Raw genomic sequence first — 20,780 nt, forward strand, 5'->3', positions numbered from 1 at the left:
CTCCTACATAGGAAATATCTTGCATAAGCAAACATATTTGTGAGTTTTATGTAATTTTTTATTCTTTAATTTAAATTGGGGTTTTGTTCATATTTGGATATGTCAACTCCATTGTGACCATCATAAAAATTTGCCATTACATTAAAAAATCATCACGGAGGCAAGACACCAATCTGCAAAGAGGTTTAGCCGCTCTCTACAAAATAGAAAGCGCGGCGCCTTTGTCATATGGACTAAATTTCAGTAGCCTCGAGAGTATCTTACTCTGATTCTTGACATATTCTATCAACACAATGCATATTTTTCTCCACATAACAAACATTACAATTATAAGTCCGATTTTTGTTTCGTTTATCTCTGCCTTAAAAGAAGTTTTACTAAATGTCTATTGCACTTAAAAACAGCAAACACGGCACGCGAAGAGACTGTAGTTGAAAATTGTGTACTGTTTTGGTACCATATCATTACTTTTTGAAGCAGTTAAGAAGTAACAGAATGTCTTTTGCCTTGTTTTGAAAATCCGACGGAACGGAAGTCTTCAATTCGGGGACCGGACAGAGATGGAAGCACTTGACGCGTTAAGGAACATCACCACATTTTCCAATTATACCAGATAAGGACGTCCAACAAGTCCATGCAGAATATTCATGATAGTTGACATGTTGTCATATAACGAGGTCGCTATTTAATAAGTTATTTATTTGTAAAAAGGCTTTTATTAAATAAAATTTATAAATAAAACACGAATATTTTATCAGTCTCAGTATAATGTGAATTTATAGCTGACACAAGCAAATCCCTACATGACTATTACAATGTTTTAAGCACATCGTTAGAAATAAACAACTAAGGAACATAAAATAGTATATTTTTCATTGTCTTAACAATAGATTTGAGATAATTAAAACTCAAACTTCTAATACTATAGTTACCCTCTTAAATATATCACAATGTTTTACAAATCATGCTTAATTATGATCAAAGTACATGTAACATTTAGTTACTGCAACAGTTCTCAAACCTTTTCAAGAAGCACGATGTTTTGATATTCACAGTTTATTTAAAGAAAACTTCTGATATGTAAATTTAATTTTGGAAAAGTTACAGATTGTTGAAATATTGTTAATTAAGAAGGTATTAAATTTGGAAGAAACTATCTATCTTTTTTAATCCAGTTTATGTTCCCTTTAAATTTGTCATCAAAATTACATAAAAATACACATGGTATTATGATACACGAGAACGATTACAATTCACATAAGCACATTGTAAGCAAGAGTTAGCCCTTGTAACGAATTGGTTTTTAAAATTATCAGCTTATTATCTTTATAATTTTTACAATCATACATCATATATGAAAGCTAGGAAAAGAAATATGCACTGACAGTAAAAAAAACAAAAAACACAAAGTTATGAATAAATAAATAATTAGCATCTTCATGACAGACTACATCATCACAAAAGCTACATTCAAAATGAACATCTACACAACAAAGCCAATCTCTACAACCGTAACTGCATAATTAACTTGTAGCCATATTTTTTTTCAGTTTGTTTAGTTTATTAGAACAAATATTACCATTGGTGTTCTAGATATGTTGTGTACAATAAAGATATATCTATTAGCATATTCAGTAAAATGTCTTTTTAAAATTAATTTTGAGTATCTATTTCTTTTTTTCTTATAATAACTTCCTCACTACTGTATTGATGAATAATAATGTAAAATTATTTGTGTTTTTGTGACAAACATAACTGATTCAACCTGTCACAGGTACTCAATAAGTTAAAAAAGCATGTGCATTAGTAGTGCTTTTAAATTGGAAATGTTCATACAAATACTTGAGGCTTTTCATAATGTTTAATGTTATACATAAACAGTGTATAAATACGTAAACAAGCAAGTGGTGCGTGGTCCGAATTGAATCCGGACTCGGGATAGACTTAATCATCTTTAGGGTTAATTCTAATTGCTGCATCGATTTCATCTTTGGAGTGGTCCTTGTCTCCCCAACCCCAGAGATGATGCGAGCCGTCCCCGGTGCGCTTAACTCGATTGCGGATTATCTCATCGGACACCGTCTTAAGATCGTAAGCCCAACCGATTTTAGCAAAGAAATTGATGAAAGTGGTTGTAAAATTAAGTCTGTTGTTACCAAGCTCTGCGGTTTTGTAATCCCAAGGGAAGGTGTGGTGGTAATTGTGGAAGCCTTCGCCGAGCGCGAACAGGGACACGGATAGGTTTTCCGAGGGCTGAATGGTTTTGTCGTAAGGTTTGTCGCCCCACTTGTGCGCGGCGGAGTTGACCAGCCAAGTCACGTTTAGTATGAAGGCGTAGCGGAACAGCGCTGCCACAAAAAAGGCGTTCAACCAGCTCTCGCCCCAATAGTAAACGGGGATCATCGTAGGTAGCACGAAGCAAGCGAGCGGCATCAATATCAAGTAGTATCTGAAACATTTAGGTAAGTCTGTCTTTATTTCCTCGTGGTTATCAACCTACCTAGGCACTGCTAAGTGGATTGCTTTTTCTGGCTGCGGAACACTACTGACATTGATTAATGTATAACAAACCACATGGTTTAAATTATAGTAAAATTAATTAAATATTCAGCTTCAGATAAAACCTTGAACATATGAACTAACTTCTTTTGGAATCGAAGAATAGGGTCCGCGTATAGGTCGCTGATATCGAGCCCTTTGCCTTTCCTCTTTAGTTCTGGATGTTTGCGAACCAGAAGCCATCCGATGTGGGAGAAGAAGAAGCCTCTCGTGGCGTTGTGCGGGTCAGCGTCAGTCTCAGAGTATTTATGGTGCATGCGGTGGTCGCGGGCCCAATCTATAGCAGAGTCCTGAAATTTTTTTTTTTTAATTAAATTACACAAAATAAGCCGTTCCAAAATACTATTACATTATATATATAATTTTATATACAATATTTTAATATCTTATGAGAAATTACAGTTCACGCAGATTAAATGCTTGGTTTGATTAAGGATAATCCTTTTTATCAATTTTTAAGTACGAATCTTTTGAAACAATTAAAAAATAGGACATTTCTACGTCTTAAAATATAAAATAATAATTATAAAAACTAAAGCACACACGTAACAGCAACAATTTTACAAAGTAGTCTATCTCTATTAGGTGGATAAAACTGTATTATCGGAGAAAAAAAAATATGACATCATAATTAGAGCAATGATTATTAATGATCTTTTAAAAACACTGCTGCTTACTAAAGTTACTTATATAATGTAATTAATATTAAATATTTTAAATATTTGCTATTTTTCATAGACTAAAATTAAAAAATAGTAATCGATAAAATATTCGTAATACTTTTTTAATTCGTTCTTATTACAAAATCTTTCTATTTCTAATTCACAAGAGACAGAAAATAACTTTTTTTATAAATACTACTGTGGTTTATTGGCCAAGAGATAAGTTGTTACATCACCGGTTTCCTTAACGTTGTTTTAAGAGTTTATTTTTAAGGCCGAGCTAAAAGAACGTCTAATGACAGCTATTCAGTATAAATTGCGTAAAAGGGGGTAATTTTAAACGAATTTGCTATGAGTAAAAACGTATTGCAATTTTCATTCGCCAGTGTCGACCGACCGTCAGTATAAATAATGCTCATGTCATGGGAGCTAGCAAGACAGTCATCCTGGCGATTTTTGAGGGAGGTCTCAGCCTTGAAGTGGGCCGGCGTCTACATATGATGATGATAACCAAGAACTTTTTTTTAAAAAAAAATATATAAACATCTTAAAATTATTGAATGATAATTCAAAGTCACTACATGGGAGTGTATACAGCTGCCCATAAAAAAGTTACTAATTTTATGAAGCTTAAAAAAAGATATGTTTGTTATACCAATCTGGCTCTCGCGTTTTGTTTGAAGAGAATTGAAAAACAGTGCTAATTATATTTGGACAATCAATTATTCTACCTCCATTTAGAAGAAATAAACTTTGAACCAATGACGCACTTTGCAACCTTGATCATGTGCTTTTTTAAAAACGTAATGACGTTAATATTTATGGAAAAACATTATGCTGTGTACGCCGAGTAAAACAATTTAACTAAGACGAGTGATCGCGTCGTGTTTGGTGGTAAAGGCTTCATAGTTGCGACTTAAATACATGTCCAACGCATAAGTTCACGACTTCTGGTAACCCTTCATTGATATAAGTGTAACGTATGCAAGTATGTTACTAATTGTCATACTTATTCAATCATATGTGAACGAAAAACTGGACTTCACATCGAGTAAGTCCTTCTGTGGACAGTTTGTAGGCTTTTACAATATGATTCAGAAGTCTTAGATTTAAAACAAAAAACCATCATGTGACATCATGTTACAACGCTTTAAATGACTCCAAAGAAGTAGCACACCTTGCGAACACATCATGTGTTCGCCTCTAAACTATTTCAATGTTTTTTTTTTAAATTACGCGATTTTATATGATTTAAAAAACAGTCCCAATGAATTTCTTTGCCTTGTTTCAGGTCTGAGGTATTTCATCCGAACCGGTACCGGTAGATTCAAGTTGACATGAACAAGAGATGTAATCCATTGTTGTATAAAGAATTTTTTTAATTTATAATTTGTTTTTGAAGATATTACCCGACTGCGGACACATTGAATTTAACTAAAATACTATAAATTCACAAACACAATGTGATTAGTATCAATTAATACCAACTATTTGTAAAATAAAATTGTAATTTTACCGACTGTTGCAACAAGTACATACTTCTTTCTACTTTATTTAACTGTAATTTCTTCGGAAAATTGTCAATTTACGGATTATTGTTCAGGGATGCCTATATCAAATATAATTGAAACAAAATATGCGCCTGTAGGTCAGGAATTGAGTCCTAAAATATATTAAAGAATTCATCATAAAAAATGTTGTTGTTATAATCGTTCCAATTCGAAGAGTTAAGGATAATAGAACGAATATGTTAAAAACAAAGATTACAAGATATTAATTTTATGTATTTTACTTTATATATTTACTCTGAGCATACATTAACTAATACCCGGATCGGAACCACGATTCGAAGCTTCCCCCCCCCCCGGCTTCATTTGAAGGCTGATAGGAGAAAAGAATACCGCTATGGGGCGACACGACAAAATCACACGAAAGAGAACAGACAAAGACTACGCCGCCTATAAAGGCTCGTAAAAACGCTTCTCAGAACACAGAAATGACAGTTGAGTTGTGCTACTCCAGAATTTCGAGGCTTTGAAGGACGCCAACTGGTGTATGTCTCGCAATCTTTAAGCACAAATCTGCGCAACAGTCCCTTAATTAATTAGACGAAATCGACTTAAAGAAGGGCGAGTGTCCTGCAAACACCCGGTAGGGACGAAGGTACAGTGTATCCGAGTCACACAGACGCACTAAAAAACATGTAAATGGCGTACAAGAATGGCAGGACAGGTAGTGGAAGAAATTTTAATTATAGCTTGCAGATCTTCAATCCGCGAGCCGTAACCGACGAATCTATAAAAGCCACACAAGGCTAACAGAAACTAGAGAGATTAACTAAATTACAACTTTATTGAAAGGCTAACTGTGCCTACCACTTCGACCGCATGGAATTTAACGAAAAACCATTTAGTTTATTTTTTGGTCAAGAATGTTCTAAAATATAAATAACCAAATTACTCTTTATATCTACCTGCCAATGTTAGTCCTGTCGAAATCGGCTTAGCCATTTCAAAGATTAGTCGAAATAAAGAGATAACGTTTAACAAACATACACATCAATTTTGTTTATTTGTACAGATATTTACTTAAATGAAGTATAATAAAAACGTACTAAATAAATTTATACATAAATTTATTTAGTACATAACATTTGTAGATATATATATATATATATATATATTGTATATATATATATATATATATTGTATATATATATATATATATATATATTTTGTCGGTAGGTTTTTGTAAATTAAAACATTTGAACGTGACAACAATAACAATGTTTGACATGTGTAAACAAAAATTTATATCAAAGAATATTATCGCGAAACGCAATAGAGCTTGGCTATCGGCCAACATCGTGTTATCACGTGAAGCGTGCTATTGCAGTCTAGATAGATAATCTACAAAGAGAAATATTATACACTCAACTTTTTTCATAATAGAAAAGAAAACTTCCAAAAAATCGTGAAAAAACACACGTGACTCATGGTAAATTTATAGACATGTTATACAATTTTAGATATACCTGTAAGATGACAAACCTCTAAATATATTCCAAAAACGGTGCAAAAATAATAATGAAATTAAATATGTCTAGCACAACTATTGGATTTAAGACTTCACGCCAGGGCCGATTTTATTTTGTTTCGCTATGAGGCGGCGCTCAAATTAATATCGCGCATCATCTGACGGCGCGTGATTATTGCCTGTTCAGACCTGCATACGCGGTGTTTGTTGCTCTGTAGTACAGTGAGATCTTATTGTGCAAGTTAAATAGCAAATAATATTTTAAAAGCACTATGACAATTTTTTTTTGTCATAGTGCTTATTATGGGTATTGTTCGATTGCCAAAAATTAGATTGTGTTGGTCAAACGACATGAATGCGAACGCACGCATAAAAAAGGCAATGAGGCGTGACCGTTTTCTATCTATTCTTAAGATTCTATAAATTACACAAAAAACAATAAATAAGGAGTTAAAAAAAATTAGATTTTATGTTATTTTAACCGTATTGGAATTTTTTGTATAATACTGTATTATTATGTTTATGTTATTTAACAAAACTTGTTTCTGATACATCATTGATTATAAATATTATAAAAAATAAAGGTTTTTAATGAATAAACGTTAAATTTTCATTATTTTAATTCTCAAAGTCTAATAGTCTAATAATTCAGAATACAATCGAATGCGGGTCACCGGTGGCCCGCGCCGCCCGATAGAACAGTTTAGTGCGGGTCACCGGTGGCCCGCGCCGGCGAGAACGTGAGAATAACGTTCACTAATAGTGGGGCTTCTGTGGATTTTTTTGTCGTTATAATAGCGCTTGTATTTTTTTGGTTTCTCGTATTGCTTATTTACTTTGCGATATCTACCCAAAACTGAATATTATGTTGAAATTTTTTTCGATTCGTACTGGAACGAAACCTTGTGTAAAAAGTATACTATTATAAATATTCGTTATATGTTATTCCAAAATCATGTTAAGAAAGAGTCTGGGTGTATAACTAAAAAAATTAAAACAACATTTTAAAGATGGTCAAATATCTGAATATAAAAACGAGCCTGTATTATAAATCCATTAAAAATTCTTACCTGGAAAGCTAACGTGTTGAAAAAAACAAGTATCAGTCTGAGCGGCCATTTTGCTTTGTATGACTTGTGAGCCCAAAGTCGATGGGCCCCTGCCGTGATACCCAGACCAGACATCACGTACAATATGTAGGCTACAAATTAAAACATCAAAATAAATAATTAGTTTTAGGCCTAAATAATTATTAGTAGTAAGCGTTTGTATTAAAAACTATGTCGGAAGAGATTATAATATTGTTATCAAGATATAAATAAGCCCTTAATTCAAATAACATGACTAAATCCAATTATTTAATTGTAATCTCCAAATTGATATGATTACGGAAAAGTAAACAACAGTCCACAAAATGATAGATAGACAATAAAAGAATGTTTTTTTGATTAAAGTTAACAATCATGCATATAAATGGTATAGTGACTCACCGAATATATCTGTTTGCCATTTAGCAGAGAACAAAAAAAGGTAGCCTCCGTAAACGGCAGCGATATGAAGATACGCGAAGAGAATAATATTCCTCCACACGAATTGCTTTGGCCGATTATCCGCCTGTTGGATAGGCCTGCTGCCGAGAGCTAGGTCAGGAGTCGCTGCGTCCGATTCGAACAGAACTCCATTTGCATCCGCCGACTTGGGCGCCATTTTTTTCCTGTCTACAAATTCCTACAAAAAAATTCAGTCTTCATCAATTTTATATGATTATACGATCATTCATGTAATAAATTTTTCCACATGAAGCAGCTTAATTTTGTTTTTGAACTACACGTTGCTTTAAAGTCTTTAATATAAGAGAAAGTCGTAATGCAATAAGTATCATGAATACTTAAACATTTTGTAGTGATTTGTACTAGTCAAAAATTAAATTCCCTCCAAGAATAAATAATTTTTTTACCATTATAACATACAATCAAGTAAATGGTGACACAATTTATGCTTATAATCAAAAACTAATAAAAGAAACAAATAAAAATATCTCGCTTAATTAGAACACTGTAAAAATATTTTCATAATAAAAATTACTTGAAAATTACTGTTATGTATTCTTATTCACCACCGATCGATGTAATTATAATTTTATTTAAATATATACTTGTATTACGACTTAGTAGAAAATACTTTATTTTAGCTACTTTTTTTAGTTATATATATATATATATATATAAATATTATGTATCCGTGAAATGATACTTTTTCTCAATATTTACCAACCGCTTGGTAAAAATGTTTATCCAATTAATTGGCCGCTAATTTAGTGTATGCTTAACGTTAAACAATTAAAAAAAAACAAGTCATATGTACCATCATAATAAACATTATGTAAGTCATCTAAGCGAATTCATATTTACTATTATTAAAAATTGTTTTCAAAATAGTAGCAATGAAAAACGACCTCTAAAGTTGTTTATTTGAGGACACAGCAGTTAAAGCCTGGTCTCATCAATATTCAATTTTCTATGCAACAGAACATCAACTGTACGTTACCAATGTTGAATTAATAAACGAATTTCTACGCTCGTTCTATGATCAAAAAGTAGATGCAATGCTGGCAACATCTTATTTTACGAAAATCGCAGTTAATTTATACACACACAACTCGTTATACACCACAATCTTTTTATTTTTTTTTGTTTTAAATATTAAACTGCCTTTTGAATTAAATTGTTATACAACGTCATTTAAAAAAACCGACGCTACTAAGTCTTGGTCATACATCAGTCTGCGAAAGAATAAAAAGTTAAAAAATATTTAAATTCGTTTGAATAAAAAAAAAAGTCGGTCCAGTCCACCGCTGACAGTGATTCTTCGATTTTCACATCCTCTCTGACCGTGTTAATGGCTCGGGATATTAAATAGTATGTCTTAATAACACAAAAATTATATTAGCAACAGTATCGTTCAAACCGGACCACGGTATTTAAAAACACAAATTTCATAAAAAAATCATAAAAATGTAAATTTTAAAATTAGTAAAAAAGTAAGTAAAGTAGAAAGCAGACAGTGGACCCGATGGTATTAAATAAAGGTACTTAAAATACATTTTTTCATTACAAGTTAAACTCTAAAAAACCCTTCAACTACATGATTGGTCGAAAAAAACTTATATTAATATACATATTGTATATTTTAAGCATAAACAAATTTATCGAGTAATAGTCTATTTTAAATAGCACTGCGTAAAACGTGTAATAAATTGAATTCCATAAAAGTTAAAAGCAGTTAAATGATATTCGGCCCAAAGGTAAACTTTGCTCCAAACGCGTGAAAGTAGTCCAACCTTCCCAAGAAATTTAGGTGTTTAGCTCGATGATCTGTTAATGAATTTTGAAAGAGATTATTTTGATTTTAAGCGAGACGATTTCAACGTATTTCAAGGTTAAGGAAAATGGAAGTCGGGGTCTTGACCCTGAAGTTGTTACTCTTAATAGAAAAAATCTAATAAGATCCGCATAATACAATAACCCAATAAGTCTACAAATGTATGTTATCATCATCATCAGCCGACAGATGCCCACTGCCAGGTGTAGGTCTCCCCTAAAGATCGCAATGATGACCGGTATTGCGTTATTCGCGGGAGGAAGGAGGACCTCTCGTGCGTCTATGAACCGGGCGTGGACCAGACCGTGGTCCACCTTGTAGCCAAATGTCCCGCGTTCGGAGGACTTCGGTACGATTTCGAAAGCAGGTTGTGTAAAAAAATAAGTGATGACACCATCGCCTCATTAATAGAAGAAAAACCCGACAGGCCAGTGTTCTTGATTATTGCAAAAAAAAAATAGCAAAACATTTAATAAATGTAAACAAAACTAATACAGGTAGTAGCTAAAAACAATAAGAAATAATTATAAAGTAAATAAAAAAAAACTATGTAATCTGTGATAAAATGTAAAATAACTAAATTATGAAATGTGAAATAAAAGATAAAATAAAGACAAAATAATGTGATAACCAAAACCTGGTACAGTAAGGAACGAGGCGAAGGAAGTGAGGTGATGAATGAATGGTTGAAAGTAAGGAAAAGATAGATAGAAATTGTAGAATGTAAGTAAAAGAAAGATAGATCATGTGAAGTATGACAGAAGAGCATGGTAATAAAAAAGAGAGTGAATCATTAAAAGATGAAAACGTCCCCTCATAAATAGCATAGGAAAACGGGAGGCCCGAATAGCGGGAGCCATTAAAAAAATTTAAAAAAACCCGCGCATCCAGCCACTTTCCGCGATCTTAACTATGCCTTCGGTCCACGTAGTGGAAGCCCTACTCAAGCATGACATATTATCCTTAAGTGAAAGTTTTAAATATTTCATCTAAATTCATATCATTAAACAATAAGAACTATGTTCAGAAACTAGCTTAAATAAATATAAAGAAACATAGACATTTATGAGCAATAAATAAATACGTCTTGCAATATTAAATTGCGAAAAATGTTGATTACTAATAATATATGCTTGCTCCATAAGAAATGGTTAGTAACCTCGCCAGTCTTGATAGTATTTACGTCGTTAGGGAAAAACAAGTACATATTATCTTTAAGTTGGGGAATTATGAACACTACTAAACCGAATAAATATTTTATGGCGCAGTTCTATCCCGGTCTATGTAACTGCTAATTTTTAAGGGGCTTTTTCAACTGTTGAAAACTTTTGATATAGTCGTAAATTTAATTTATTTTAGGGGACCGGAAAGTAATGTAATTTCTGTCGACTTATTTTATAGAAAAACCGATTGATTGTTACCGCTCTGGCATTGAAAATATGTATAATAGATGGCAAAAAGTTGTTGATAACGTAGGTGAATATATTTTTGAATAGAAATAAAAAGTTGTTAAAAATGAGGTCATGTGAATTTAACTTTACTAAGCGATATTACTTTCCGGTTCCCTAATATATCCTTTTTTAAATTATTGACCATAAATTGGATTTTCTTATTATAAACAATTATATATCTGTTATTTGCAGCTTTTTTATTATTTAGCCTTTTACAGAGCCTTTTTATTTTTAATTTTTTATTAAAATTTAAAGATTAGCATAATTATGGCCAAGGCACTGTAGGCCACATTACATATTAAGCAAACATATATTTTTCAGTTATATGAAACTTACGAAAATGTATAGGTTTTGCTTTTGCCCAAAAAAATAAATTAACATTTGTATTTATTATTATAATATCGGATAACTTACGTGATTGTTTAATATTAGTAACACAAAATCCGTCGAGCATACAGTCAAAAATAAGTTACTATAATTATCTATTAAGAAATATTATTAGTTTAAGTAAATGATATCAAGTATAGGCATTAATTTAAAATGATTATAGGAACACGACTATGCACTTTCAAGGATAATTATTAAATGAAGCCTGCATACACTAGTGAAACATTATATAGTTGCTTTTTGCTGAACAAATAATCAACACGATTGGTGTAAAAGATAAGGATTTATTTGTATTGACACTTATGAAAGAATACATCGACGGCGCGTACAGGCAGACTCTTTGGTAAGAGATTTTTTTATTATCTATTAAAATAACGGGTAAAAATCTCACAGGCAAGAGATGTCAGCAGAAAGCCATTTTAAAAAATAGCTTGTCAGTAAAATAGGTGTAAGCCAAGAAATCTCACTAGTCTTGTGCCACGCAGTATGCCGGTGCATCCATCGAAATACTTTTAAATTATATAATCGGAAGGAAAACAAATATGAAAAATGTTAATATTTCAAAAATACACACATTACAAATACTAAACTTAATATTAACACTGAATTACCCTGTACTTACCTGTAAATAAAAATATTAAGAAAAATAATGCTTACTGAAAGATTTTGTGATAAACTTAGGAAATTACGCAATCGAAATATCGACGAAAACTTTGGCGTTCAGGTTACTCGAACTGAATTATAGTTTTTCTTTAAATTTTATGGATAGTAGAAACGAATAAACTATATTACAACATATTTGATTACTAAGGCGGTAGATACGAACTCAGATATATTTACAGTAAAATATCAATTATATTTAGATATTAAGTAAATTTACTTGTTTCTTAGTAGATTATTGTTAAAAAAATTTTATGATTTTTGCTTTTGTATTTATATGTAAGAGGAAAGGCATTTTTTTATGTAAAATAAACATCAATATTATCAATTTTTTGGTGTTTCAATGTGACTTACCCTTGATAGATCTAATTTTAATGCACAACTTTTATTTTCTACTTCTACACAATTTTCATTAAATATATTCAAAAATATGTGTTTTTCGTGTAGGTATTTTTAAGTATTATTAACAAAGATTTGTTAAATAGAACATTGTATGCAAGATCCCGGTTTTAAACATAATTCGCGTGCTCACGTCACTGTTCATTCGCATTTAAGCTCAGTGCTGCCAGTAAGTTTCATTGTAAGTCCAGAAATAGAAAACAATACCTTAATTTTAAATAAATAATGTATTTGTATAAATTTTACTAGTTTTGTTTTAGTTGCACCGATATGAAACATTGGACAAAAAGTTTTACTGCAATCAAATCTGTTATATTATCTAGACCAATTGCTCTATAAAAGAACATTTATTATATGAAAGTATATTTAATCGTGATCAAACTTTAATTTGAGGCATACGTTATTCAAAAATATTGCAAAGCATTACAAAATACTGACAAAACCACAAGGAAGTTGACTTGTTATTATATTTATATCTCAACAATATGTTGGCTAAGGGATATAAACTGTAGAGATTATCTTATAATTCTACTAAACATTTAATTTTTTTAAGACATTGCATTTAATGATTATGTTTTGTTGCATGATTTGTATACAAGTTCTTCACAGGTTAAGTAATGTTGTATTTTATTAGGTTTTATTACAAATAGTACCATACTAATTACGACATATTTGTAAGTTTTATCCAATAATTAGTTTGGAAGATACATAATAAAGTAGCATTGCTTTTATTTTAAGTTAAAATTACTTAATTAATGGGTAACGAAGGAAACTGGCAACTTTGTTTTCGCATTGGTTGAGTCAACGAAACGCGGTGCGCCGCGCACGGGATCCAAGGATTGGACAACACGATGGCGCGATGCAACACGCCACGCCATGTCACTTGCCTGCCACTATAGCGGCACCGCGACCGAAGTTTGTGACCGGGTGATTTAAGACCCAACGAAAACAAACGTTACTCATGTTAATCTATTATCTTATGAGAAATTCCTATTTAATATTAAGACACATTTTTTTATGGAATTTTTTTTAGATATTTGTGTTTAGGCTATATATTGCCATTAAACGATAATAATAAAAAAGTTAAAAAAAAATTGAAAATATGTTAGGAAAGGTCTGTAAAGAACTATAAGTATGAACCACTCGTTTGAGTATTGTGGCTTTACGTATGGCGGATATATTACATTTGAAACAATAGCTTATAGCAAAAATATGTCGACGTAAAAATGTACAGCAATATTTTTTAATTAAATATAAATAATTGTTGTCTTATAAATGATTGGGTTATACATCGTTTTCAGTATTATTAACTTTTACATAAATACGATATAATTACTGTAAAATACATTTATAGGAATTCTCTCTGTTTTGAATATACTTAAGTAAAATTATTCATGCGTCTTGTTTCCATGAGACAAACTAAAACGTTCCGATAAAAAAATAGGTGCACAACAAAGCCTAATTTGGATACGTTATCGTTAGAAAGACATTCTTGTACAATTACTATTATAAAGCACAATTTACATTCCTAAAAAAAAATATCAATAGAAAGTTGGAAAGCAGCAGATAGAATAAATGTAGCGAAGGCACGGTTTAAGATTTTGTTCTTCATATTCACAATTTGACCTATCGAAATAATATTGAGTTTAATTAAACATTATATAAATTAAAGAAGGTAACTTAAATGCGAATTAATATTTATTTATTTACATATATCTATTTGCTACTTATATTTTATATTGCTTTGTGTATAAATAAATTTTTAAGTTTACTATATTATGATATTAAAAATTTGTGTACATAATATATACCAACCATTTTTGAAAAAAAGCACATATATTCACTTATTATTTATTACTATTTTAATATGAACTCTAAATTTGATACCCTTACATCTCAAATTTATCGATTTAAAAAAAAACATTCTTTAAAAAAGGCACTTTTTTCGAATATGTTCTTTACTAAAACTTTTCTTTATTCCGCTACATAATTATGAATGTAATTCTACATAACCTTTTATCGTTTAAAGACACGTGCGAGTTGTCACGCGTTATCAAAAAATTAAATTTGACTAAATTTTGGTTCTAGCTTAGTCGCATAACGATGGGCATTCTATAAAATAAATTAATATTTAGTTTTATAATCATGTTATACGATAGGTGTCTGATGCAAGGTCTCCCCCAAAGATCGTCACGATCACCCACCATCTGGTGGGGGGCTTACCCAGACTGTCTAGTGCTCCTAGTGGCCGACCCCAACGACCGCCGAGACCGACAATCAATTCTTCGAACAACCTCGATGATCTTAGTTCTTCTACGGATCACGTCATTTCTGATCTTGCGACGTAGTTTCTAGTATAATCTTTTCCATCGCACTCTGAGTGACCTTGAGCCTTATAAAGCCACTTGTAAACAACCACGTCTCAGAGGCATAAGTCATCACTGGTAATATACACTGGTCAGGGGTCTTAGTTCTCGGGGTAAATCCAATCTGGCCAAGCTGATCTAAGTTGGCGTCATGTCCAATACAAACAAGACTGACTAAACCGAATTTAAATAAATCGAGATTCTAAAAAAAATATATACACTGGTGATAGAACTGCGTCTTTGGGCATTGCGATATTTCCGACGAGATGTTGATTTACTAATAGGTAATACTAAATATCATTAACTAGTTTTTTCAAGAAGAGAAATTATCTCACATCTACTAAAACCTCGGACGCGCGCTTGATACATTTTAAGCGCCCTCTTTTCGTTAAAACAGTGGACCCCTAGTCTATAGACCTGCGGAAGCAAAGTAACGAGCACACAAATACAAAAACCAAATATGTGTGACAGATGATATTTCAATTTTTAATGTTTTTGTGGCACTTTAGGATTGGAAACCTTAGGAGTATAGAGAAGTTCTCTATCCTAAATGAAATGAAAGACTATATTGCGTTTCAGCCGTTCCTTGAAGTCTGTTGTCTGTCAACAAGATGATTTTTTGCAGTCGGTCTGGCCTCGCGGGTTAGCAAGCGGCTGATAAAGTATGAGTCTTGACCTTTCATATTTATTGACAGCTACAGTAGACATTCGAACCTGAAATAAGATCCGTTGTTTGTTGTTTGAATTTATTGATAATTTTCAGACATACTTAAATGAATCACACGATACGGTGACCTGTATAACGATAGGAAAGTTACATGTACAAAGTTTGTTCTTATCAAAATAGGAAACGGTAAATGAAAAATTCTTATAATCTATTCTTTAACGGATTAATTTATTATCTTATTCAATTGTCGGAAAACGAGTTATCAATGTTTCTCGTAACCTGATATTTAAGTTTTAAAACGACCTTCACAACATGATGGGGATGTTAATAATTATTAACCATTTCATCTATGTGACCTGTACTGTAATAATTGTTTTCCGATCAGTAAAATACGCAAGTACGGTTTTTACGCATACTCATCCGAGAATCATTCGTAGATATGGTTAACCATTGCAGAATCTGTAAATACTACTAATCCAAACAGTGTCCTAAAAATACCTTTGTTTAATTGCGAAAATTAATGAGTTATATTACATTTAAATTTAATTTAATTAAACTTAAACTTATTTGTTAATAACCTTTTAATGAAAATAAATAAACATTTATAGGAATATTTACAGTAAACTTTTTATAAATACATATGAATTAAAAATTTTTGATCTGTCCAAAAGTTTACTAAAAATAATTTGTAACTTTTTTTATATAAATTCGGTATATGCCGTTGAAAATAATAATTCTTTTGTTAATAATGCTAAGAACTTTTATCGATCCAAATATTACCAAATTATTATAAAAATGAATATAGATCGGTGAGGTAATTCAATTATGATTATACCTTTTCCTATATTTAAGAATTTGAAGTTATTCAACAATTTTTAATGGGACCTAATGTATCACTTTTTCGCTCTCCTTTATTTAAATAAAAATAAGTCCACCGGTTCGCAAGTGCAAACGTAAATATCTACAAACAGTGCATTATCAGTATCATTATTTACTGAAAAAAAATAACAATGTTACGAAAAAAATTAAATAAAAAAGGTCGGAATTATTATTTTCACTAAAATAACCATAGTTTCCGCACGCGATTTCCGTAAAGTAAATTTTTCAAAGATTACAATATCTATGTAATTATTTTAATGAAAATATTTTTGATATCTGATTCGACAAACATCATAATACAGGAAACCGCTGACGACCGTCATCCTTGGTTCCGTGATTTTTGTGTAATTATGATGCTTCTTATTAAAAACAAGTAAATTCTACTTGAATCTCCTTTCTTGAGTACGGCTGGTCCATAAGTATGGTGCAACATGGTCAAGATTTAAAATCGTGTGTTGATAGTATAAGCATATCTTTTTATTCTAATAATTAGCTTAACTACGGCGCATTTAAACAGCAAATCAAACTCAGTAATGGTTACGCAATATTGTTTATAGGTTGATACAGCCGTTGCGTCTTACCCGCTTAAAAGGATCTCGTCGAGTCATCGATGAAGAGTTTGCGTTTAACTATGGGTGTTTACCCCACAGCTACTGCGCCTCTCTGTCTGTTTCAATCACTTCTATTATATTAAACTTTTTTTAATTAATAAATTAATTATTTAAAATATGTGTTTTATTTTTTTTTATTATAGTATGGTATACGTAATTAAATTAAAATACTTTATTTCGCGATCATAATAATAAGCATTCGAAATTGTCGTATTATTTTTTACAAGCAAAGTAAATTACTAAACGTTCGGAAAAGTTAATGCCGATAGAAATAAGTTAGAAGAAATTTCTCGATTATTTCTTTCAGAATATTATAGTACAATTTTTGCTTAAAACTATTCTATAACAATTTATACTGATTCATTAAAAAAATCATGAATGGAGTAAGTATAACTAATATGTAATTTTTAACAGCTGCTTTAAATTTAGGAAATAGAAAATGTAATACTTCAATTGGAATCTTATTGTATGTATACACCGACCAATTCATGTTTATTATTATTTCTTGTATTCGAAGTATGTATATCTCTGTTCTAATGATATAGGAATATTTTTCTAATGAGTGTAGTAATAATAGTAAAAGGTTCATAAAATGTTCACAATATTAATTAATGCAGATGATTCTGCAAACGACTTTGCACACAATCCTCTGGTTTCTTCAGCAAAAGACTGTCGTTTTCGTTTAAAGTGCTGCTAAGGTAATTTCAAAAACCAGGGAATCGCTTCACAGCAACAGCCACCGACAGCCACGGCTACTGTGACCGCAATAACGCGGGATGTAAACATCAACTGATTGAGACTATTTCCCATGAAAATAAATCTAGAACGATTATATTGGAAAGAAAGCGGTTTTAAAAGAAAATTTAAACTAGTCCGTCCATGCAAACTACTTTCCGGAGAGTGGAATTCGAAAGTGCAATATTTATAACTTTTGTACTAGGTTTATGCCTCTTTCTAGAAATGAGAAATAACAAAAAGTAAGTTTTTGCTTGAATAATAATAACCTTATAATTTTCTCAATTATAAATAGTAGCATCTCCTCAAACATGATTACTTCCTTCCACCACGCGCGCCTGGCGCGTAATTAGCAAATACCTGACATTTTTGTCCGGAGATATGTTGTTTCTCTGACAATGGATACATAATATTAAAAAAAATATAACATATAAACATAACCTGCTTTGACTTTTTAACCACTGTGGTGTAATAAGGTTGTTACTACTTGACTCCATTAGAGATGTAAAACCAAAGTAATACCGTAATAAATATTTTATGTAATTCCGTATAGCAGGTAACAGTGCACGTGTTTAAAATGCAAACGTGATGCAATATTAATTAAATGTTTCATGTGCGGTTTTCATTCTTAGACAACATTATGCCAGGGGAAGCGTCACGCATTGGAGAGCTGGCGTAATAATGTTTTATTATTGTGTACTGAATGACTCGATGGACTTCGGACTGTCAAAGTTACTGGCCGGTCGCATTGCGATAAAATAAGACATATTTCAGAAACATTTTATTTATTGTATTAATATCAATGTAAAACAATGATTACTCAAAAAATAGGTTGTCTATTCGTACATTACAAGAGTTTAGTAATAAATTGATTATACTTTCATTGTAATGATTTACGGTACAAGAAGTTTTTTTTTGTTTTGTATATCCTTACACGCCTTTCTTATTTTGATTGACCGGTTAGAGACAATTGCTTTAATAAACTTTGTGCGGTTTGTAAAAAAATTAAAAAAAAGTTTTTTTTGCGATTATCCTCGCAGTTTTTCCACTTTTTCTCTGTTTAAATCCTTCCTCGTGCTGTAACGAAAATATAAAAAAATGTCGAATCGAACGAACTGTTTTTAAATTTTATGCATGTATGTATATTTCGTGTAAACGTTTTCTTTTTTCAGTGCAGTTTTTTCTTTAAAAGTTTCATAATAATTTATTTAACCGAATCTTCCTTTTTTATTAACAATATGGCTGCGTAAATAAAGTAATGAAACTTTGTTAAGTCATCCTACTTTGCGCTTGCAGGTTTCGTAATCTACCCCAGAACCTAACCAGTCTAGCGGCCATCTTTTCTGCGCGCTGACAAAACAAAGGTTTCAGGAATGATAGAGATAATGATACCCTTAAATGGTAAAGCGAAAATGATAGTATGACCTTCGATCGGCTTCAATTAAATAGTACACGAAGTTCTAGTTGCCAGAAAAATAGACAGTCTGTAAAAAGTAAAGGTGAAATGAAATTGGTGTTATAAAACAAGTCAAAAATATAATGTCCTCTACTATTTATAAACAAGGATTATTTTAATTACTAAATATAAACTACAAATACGTCAACTATTGGTGAACGTGTGGACTGTATAAAAGGATTAAATAAATTCAAATGATGGTGGCAATTTAATTGTAATTTTACAAAATTAGGTAAACGTAAAATGATGCAGATGTAGAACGTCTAGCGACAGAAAATCAATATAAAAAGTATAAAAAACAAATAAATGTATAAGGAGGTTATAAGTGGCCCAGTCAGTCGCTAACATTAACCTTTATGGATTTTTCTGCGTGCAGGAGTCGTGATTGTGTGACTTTAGTGATAACCGTACATACATTGGAATAATAAGTATCACTGAGTTGTTTTTTCTTTACTTAAGGAACAGTTTTTACACTTCAACTTTTTCACTTCTTTCAATCTATATTTATTATATTTACGAAATTGTATAAAAGTTTAGGGACATTTGTAACTCTTGGTCCTTCACAGTATTATTGTTGGTATCTTGAATTTCGCATTGCGAAGCACGTTATCTGTATATTGACCTAATAGATAACAATCAGTATTAGTCAACGGTGCAACCCTATCGATGTTTTTGTTATGGGAACACCATTCACATGCTCATAAGGTGGATAGACGATTTTAAGGTCGTCGAATGACGCTGGAATGAAGCCTCTTTTAATCAGTCCTATCGCAAGTCTATAAGGAAAGTCTATGGATAGTAGAATTCCTATGGTTGATATGATTATGATGGAAGCGATTTCATAAATTAATAGATTCTCATCGGACTTACAATCGACAAATTTACTTATGAGCTATTTATTTCTGGAATCGTTATTTATAACTAATTACTATTAAGTTATAAATAATTATATTCGTGTGTTTAGTTTGTACGTATGTACGATGAATGACGTATGAAATAAAGGTTTATAATGTTGCAGAATTGGATACTGCCTTTTTATTAATTTTCCTATCGGGTTGTCATTGTCGTCCGTGTCATACAGTCGATAAGGTGCCGAGACATGTTAATTGCGGCGTGCTAAACGCAACAATATAATTCTTTCCTTGTTGTTAATATTCGGGAGTCGTTTTACGTCTGTCCTTGAGCTTAATGCATGATCAGTATAGAGTCATCTTTACTACCAATGCCGATGCAGGCATGATGATCGCTTTAGTTGTTTTTTTGCTATCTTCTCCAATTTAGCCTTGTTTATATTACAAGTCATTAATTAATCACAATATGATTAATTAAAAAGTCGCCGCATTGACTATCCATATTTTTATCTGTACAAATACACGAAGTTATTAAAATTCGTAATTTAATGTCTATTTTTTTTTATAAATAATTACATTGATTTCATAGTTGTTTATGGTGACAAATTAATATGGGTCACACCGAATTGCTATAGAAAAATTTGATTCCATATTGTCCCGTGTATATAGTGACATTGAGA

The 20,780-nt window shown here is 31.4% G+C and overlaps 2 protein-coding genes across 3 annotated transcripts in view; one reads left to right on the plus strand and one right to left on the minus strand.

Annotated features, from left to right (window-relative positions):
* The window catches only part of ATPsyndelta (ATP synthase, delta subunit), a 212,332-nt gene that overhangs the window by 176,628 nt on the left and 14,924 nt on the right, over positions 1–20,780 (plus strand). The window lies entirely within an intron of this gene.
* On the minus strand, positions 749–12,685 carry LOC137932641 (acyl-CoA Delta-9 desaturase-like). Of its 2 annotated transcripts, none has more exons than XM_068776263.1 (5): positions 12,491–12,685; positions 7,748–7,985; positions 7,328–7,458; positions 2,644–2,849; positions 749–2,449 (listed from the first exon to the last, which is right to left on the minus strand). In XM_068776263.1, exons 2-5 carry the CDS (start codon positions 7,962–7,964, stop codon positions 1,945–1,947), a joined length of 1,059 nt encoding a protein of 352 aa, XP_068632364.1. In that variant the 5' UTR covers positions 7,965–7,985; positions 12,491–12,685; the 3' UTR covers positions 749–1,944. The 2 variants fall into 2 exon arrangements, with proteins under 2 accessions (XP_068632364.1, XP_068632366.1); XM_068776265.1 differs by lacking the exon at positions 12,491–12,685 and adding an exon at positions 11,504–11,666.

This window comes from Battus philenor, unplaced genomic scaffold, assembly GCF_028537555.1.
Source record: "Battus philenor isolate CCGP_79_NKW_IND1 unplaced genomic scaffold, ilBatPhil1.0.hap1 SCAF_12, whole genome shotgun sequence".
In the NCBI taxonomy this organism is placed as follows: Eukaryota; Metazoa; Arthropoda; class Insecta; order Lepidoptera; family Papilionidae; genus Battus; species Battus philenor.

Bases quoted from the DNA above. Each gene is read 5' to 3' on its own strand.
- LOC137932641 (XM_068776263.1), bottom strand. From the start codon at position 7,964: ATGGCGCCCAAGTCGGCGGATGCAAATGGAGTTCTGTTCGAATCGGAC. The intron at 2,850-7,327 runs GTAAGAATTTTT...AAAAAATTTCAG, and splicing joins TCAACACGTTAGCTTTCCAG to GACTCTGCTATAGATTGGGC. The intron at 2,450-2,643 runs GTTAGTTCATAT...TAAATGTTTCAG, and splicing joins ATTCTTCGATTCCAAAAGAA to ATACTACTTGATATTGATGC.